Below are 6,022 nucleotides of genomic sequence, written 5' to 3' on the forward strand. Positions count from 1 at the left end.
ATTGGATAAGGTCAGCCAGCTGGCATCACGCGGCGACTAGACACACGTTCAACACGTGAGCTGTGAGAACTGGACACGTGAGACGAGGAGAGTAGGGAGACCCGGGAAGGGTTTCAGCGCGTTGAACCGCCTCGGCCTTTGGTGCGTACGGACGGACCAATCAGCGGCGCGAGTTCAGTGGTGACTGGGATTCACAGCTGGGATGCTGCCACTTGGGAGTTTTTCAATTATTCGCGCATCTTGAACCCTCTCTCTCCTCTACTCTCACTCCCCAATCTTTTTTCCTCGGCCGCTGCAACTGCATGCCTCCTGCCTCCTGCCTCCTGCCTCCACCGCCGCCTTCCTCCCCACTTCTTAAAGCTACTCCCTGTCGCTGCCGTGGGTTTCCACTTTCCACCTTTGACAGGGACAGCTTGACTCCATTGGGAGCTGTGAAAAATGAAATGATTCTACATATTGGGTGTCACCCTTTTGATGTTGAAAGCAGCAACTTGGACTTCACCAAGATATGGGACAGCAGTGATTTTTGTTTAGTAAGTACTTAAAAGTTAAAATCTATTAACGTTTTAATGTCATTCTAAATTGATCTTAACTTTTTTAATATCTACACAACTTTTTTTTTTCTTCCAAACAATTTAAGCCCCGTTAATTTTTCCATTGAATGTACGGGTAACAATAATAGGTCTAATTGTTTAACTTACTTAGACACTAAAATAATAATAATAATAATAATAGTTGGATACTAAAATAATAATTAAAAAGACATAAAGATTAAAAATTAAATAAATAAATTCACAAATAAAATAGAAAACAAAATTGAAGATCGGGAAATAACAAGCCACCGCCACCTCCAAGCTCAACTTACGACCACCGGAACCACATCCCAACCTTTATATATATATATATATAACTCACCAACTGGGTATATTGTGGTCAATATTAATATTAATTGTCTCAAAAACTAATTTCAAATAGATCATACTATATGAAACATAATGATCAAACGGGTATCTAATTGAAACTAAAACGGACCCAAATTGAAATTACATCACGAGCTTAATCTCCTAACAAAGAGGGTTAAGAATTCAAGTAAGATTTCAAGGAGCTTGTTTTTGCTCATATGATTTCTTCATTTGTTGATTCTCGACTTGTAAAGCTTTCAGTTCTTCTTTGAGAACAGTGAAGATGGTGGTGGCCGCATCATGACAGTCCATACCAAATCAATAACCTCCTTAACATTATTCACAATGTTGGTGGCTTGAGTTATAGCGTAGAGTTAGTGGTTGAGCATTGGGTTTGGAGGTGATGGCTTGATAGAGGTGGTGATGACTGTTAGTCAATGGAGGTTATGCTTCCATGACTTTCTATTGATTTTGGAGACAAAGTAAGCCTTGTTAATTTAACAAACATTTAATTGAGGTTTAACAGATGTGACATTTTCAATAAGTTGAGTATTTGTTTAAATTAACACTAAAAGATTGAGAGATTTTAGGTACTTAATCTTCTTTTATATATATTTTTATTTTAAAAGACCTGTTTACTTTGTGAAAAAGCTGCAAAACTGAGATTACATAATTCAACACTTCTTGAAGAAAAACGATATTATACCATTGATGACAAACACTTTTCCACCTAACGGAATTTTAATCTGGTACTAATGGATTTTGGTTAAATTGAAAGGCCAACTAAATAATTACCATATATGTTAAACTTTTATGTTTTTATGCGATTCCTCATCCATGCAATTACTAAAACTTTGCCCTAGCTTTTTGTTTGTACGCTTTTAAATTTGTATGATGCATGCCATGGGTCGGTGCCACAAATTTATATATCTCAAATTGTGATTGCAATACAAAGACCCCAGGAGTTAAGAGGAGACAAATCTTTGGCAGAATTAGGCGAAGAAGTGCTAGGCGTGCAGTGTTAGGCGAAAGTGCTAGCCACACAATGCTTGGCAGACCAGGATGCTCTGCTGAGGCCACTAAAGAAGTGTACTCTAATCAGACCACCGGACCAGGATGCACTTATTTGACCTTCCTTAGGAAGGTGGGCTTTTTTGCCTATATAATGAAGAGAGAGATTAGAGAAGAAAGAGATGCTTGTTAGGGTGCAGGGAGCATACTGCTCTTCGGCTTCACCATGCCGACTGAGGGCTTTGAGCCAATTCTATGTACAAATTGTAATCTCAAATTCTACAAATACATAAACAGGCTACAATGTTGTAGTCCTGTTTATGGCGAACCAATATATTTTTGTGTTCATCTTACTAGTATTTTTTATTATATCATCTATGTTAACCTTAGAATATGTGTGCGTCAACACACAACCTTCTGAGTTTGACCCGTAATTTTTGAACGTTAACAATGTCAAATAAAAACATCTGATTGTATTGTAAAGTGCACTGAATGGTGGCACGATTTGGACTGCATTGGTTTGGGTTTTGGGTATGGCATGGAAATCATGTATACAATTGAGTTTCAAAATCCCAGACCCATATCAAATTCATGGAATACTTAACTCTACCAAACAACAGACGTAATTTATGTTAAATTTAATTGCATGTATCCTATTTAATCTGGCCAACCAAAAAAAGGCATCGAGACAAATTATTCTTCTTAGCTTTTAGCAGTACACTTGTATTTCTATATGAATAGAACCCACCAGAATATAACAAAAATTTACACTTGTAAGCACAAAACCGACAAATTCATAGTATCTCTATTCATATAGACCCACCATAATATAACAAGAAATTAGAACTAGAATTTGTAGGGCCTTCTCCGAAAAGAGAACCCTTCCAGAAATTCTCGAAGGCACAAGGTTAAACCAAGGCCTAAGAGGGGGTTTGGAAATAGTTTTCAACCAGCAATAGACGCGCCTCGGTTAGAACCTCATTAGCTACGTCATTGCCCCAAGCGCAAAGATGTTTTATCACATTATTTTGGCTTCGTTTTATATGCCTTCGCTGCCTGACAACTCCACAACCCATCGATGTGGGACAAGAAATAGTTGCCAAAAGCCTATGATTTCTTTTCCAAAAGCAAGAACAATCCAATAAAATTTCTTATTTGGAACAATCCATGCATAGCTTTGAGAAGATTTTATGGTCTTCTTTGCCCTTAAAATTTTAATTCAAGTCAATTTAGTTCACCATCATCTCAATCACCATTATGCTTAGCTAGTGAAGTTGTTGTAAGAAGATCGAAATTCTGAATTGAACTTCATTGAAACATCATTCAGATTGTCGAATAAGCAAGCTCGCAACTTACCAACCTACCATTAGTAGAGCGTTTTAGGCGATGTCCTCTACCAACAACCGTTCTTAGTGATTGCTAATGGCGGATTACTTGGACATGATAAAGTGGACGATCTCTATCTAAACAACTAACTAGGCCAAGAGTATTATTTGTTCACACTCCTACTCCCTACATAAATAGATTTAACTATCCCACTAAACACCTTCATCAAATCAGTAATCAACGCCTCTCCTTTTTCCTGTTTTTTTCCCTTTACTTCCCCTCCCCTTTGAGTCTCTGACAAAATCCTAGTTCCACATGTTTATGTATGTTGTTCATGTGAACGTTGTTCAACAACCCCATGAATTTTACACAACCTAGCAATCAATTGATATAAAATGCAAAGCCTAATGAAGGCAATCTTAGTTATCCTTAGTTGCAAATTATACCTCTTGAATAATTCAACAGATTAGAAAATACTGAGCTCTTTACATATATTTATCCAAGAAAGGTCAATTACGTTTACTAAAATTTCTCCTTACTGACCTCTATTAGAATCGCCAAAATGTTAATTGATCCAACCATAGTATTAAAAAATTTTTGCAAGCTTACACAAATTACCTATTAAAGTTCCCTTAAAGTAATACGATTGGTAGTAGTATCCATCAACGTCATTGTTGTTTCTTCGTTTAGATAAATCTGCACCATTTGTGTGAGAAAGAAATGTTCGTAGGTTTGGGCCCTTGGTCGGCCGGTCCAGCAGGATTTTAATGGGCTGCAGGGTTTACGAATGGATCCTTTGTAAGAACATAATCAAACAGTTTGTAATTTAAAAGTATTCGTCTTTGCATTCGAGTTCTCAAATACAATTATTGTTAATATTATGGATAAAAGACTGTTTACTACCCTCATGTTTCGTGGTTTTCAACATTTAGTACATAAAGTTTTTTTCGTCCCAGAGTCATACCTAAAGTGTTAATTTTGGGACAGTCTCATACATCCGTTAGTCAAACTGTTAAGTCTGTCGTTAACTGATGACGTGGCGCCTATGTGGACAATGACTAGGGATCCACGTGGAAATTAAAATTCAAAAAATTCAAAATTAATTATTAAAAAAAATTCAAAAAAAAAACAAACAAACAAACAAAATAAAACCCAGAACCCCATTGTCTTCCTCACCCTCACCCTCCATCCCTCCATTCCCAGAACCCCATTGTCTTCCCCACCCGACACCCTCTATCCCTGCTTCCTCAATTTCCTTGTTATGGCTGTCGTTTGTAAATCACCATCTATATCTTCCTCAAGCAGCTGAAGACCTCGCCTCCTTGTTGTTGCTCGAAGAGCAGGTGAAGCAGAATGAGCTCGACCGCGACATGGCACCAAATGACGACGCATCGTTAATAGAAGGGAAGCATAAGGAGAGGAACGAGGCCATTTTCGATTACTACTCTGATTTGCAGGAGTGCTACTCGGAGGTGGAAGAATCTGAAACGATGAAGCGGAGAAAATCGAGAAGCGCCGCCTGTGCGGCGATGTCGGCGATAACTGATGGAGTCGAAATAGGTAAGCCGAGAGTCAAATCGGGTCACCATCGACGGCTGTGGGTCAAGGACAGGTCGAAAGCATGGTGGGACGAGTGCAACCAGCCAGATTTTTCGAAATCAGAATTCAAACCGTCCTACCAAATCCAGTTGATGACGCAGCCTGTCTGTCCGTCCCTTACTCCCTCATTTCTTCTCCCTCCCTTCTCTCCTCTAACCCACCAAACCGTCCTACCAGATTCGGTTGATGACGCAGTCTGTCTTGGGCTGCTGCTACGAGCTATCTCGTCCTCAACGTCCAGATCCTGGACCCACCGCCTCTTCTCTGCCCTCCCGTCTCATCTTCTTCCCTTTTTCTTCCTTTTTCCTTTTGATTTTCCTTTTCTATTTCCGTTTTATTTTCATCTCGAAAGAGACCCCAATTTTTCTGGGTTCACAAAAAAAACCCAATATTAGTTGATCTGAATATTTTTTTTCTTTTAACTTTATAGTTTTTTGGAAAATTGGGAGGATTTGGGTCTCCTCCACCCGCTTCGAGTTTGCATTTTATGGTCCAATTTGAAATGTCCCAGAGGAGGAAGAATTTGATTTAATGGTTTATGCCCCAGATCTCGTCAAGATTATTGAAACCTCAATCCACACTTTTCAGCTTTTCCTGAAGATGGAAGTCACTTGTTTCCTAATTTGCTTTAATTAAACTTCTTGTTGCATTATTTGAGAATTGTGATAGATGTAGAGAGATTGAGTAGCGAGAGAGAGGTGGGTAAGACGGATTGAAGAACGATTTTAATTTAACTTCTTCTCTTTTCGTGGAATAGGGGTCGCAAGAGAGGCTTTTTCTGGGTTCACAAAAAGAAGATTCATACTTGAAAATACCAAATTCTTGTTGAAATAGAATTTCTTTGGGTGGGATTTTGTTGGGTTGGGTGTGCGGAGATGATGGGTACGGGTTGTAGAGGAGAGAAGGGAGGGTGGTGCAAGTGCAGAAAAGAGAATGGAGGAAAGGGGTGCAGGTTGCAGAAGAAAGAAAGGAGGGAGAGGGTGCGAGGGATGAGGGAGGAGACAAATGTTTGTTCTTTTTTTTTCTTTTTAATTTTTTAATTTTTTTAATATTGAAGTGGGCCCAAATTGACATGTGGCGCCCAATAATTGTCCACGTGGGCGCCATGTCATCAGTTAACAGAAGTTCTAACAGAAAACTTAATGGTTGTATGAGACTGTCCCAAAACTAACACTTTAGGTATG

The 6,022-nt window shown here is 38.8% G+C and overlaps 1 protein-coding gene and 1 pseudogene across 1 annotated transcript; one reads left to right on the forward strand and one right to left on the reverse strand.

Annotated features, from left to right (window-relative positions):
• The first annotated feature begins 244 nt into the window (after positions 1-244).
• LOC126582751 (uncharacterized) lies at positions 245-2,207 on the forward strand. Its single transcript, XM_050246933.1, has 2 exons — positions 245-533; positions 1,858-2,207. Exons 1-2 carry the CDS (start codon positions 303-305, stop codon positions 2,104-2,106), a joined length of 480 nt encoding a protein of 159 aa, XP_050102890.1. The 5' UTR covers positions 245-302; the 3' UTR covers positions 2,107-2,207.
• Positions 2,208-2,782: 575 nt separating this feature from the next.
• Positions 2,783-2,925, reverse strand: LOC126584010 (U4 spliceosomal RNA; annotated as a pseudogene).
• Positions 2,926-6,022: the final 3,097 nt, after the last annotated feature.

This window comes from Malus sylvestris, chromosome 9, assembly GCF_916048215.2.
Source record: "Malus sylvestris chromosome 9, drMalSylv7.2, whole genome shotgun sequence".
Taxonomy (NCBI): domain Eukaryota; kingdom Viridiplantae; phylum Streptophyta; class Magnoliopsida; order Rosales; family Rosaceae; genus Malus; species Malus sylvestris.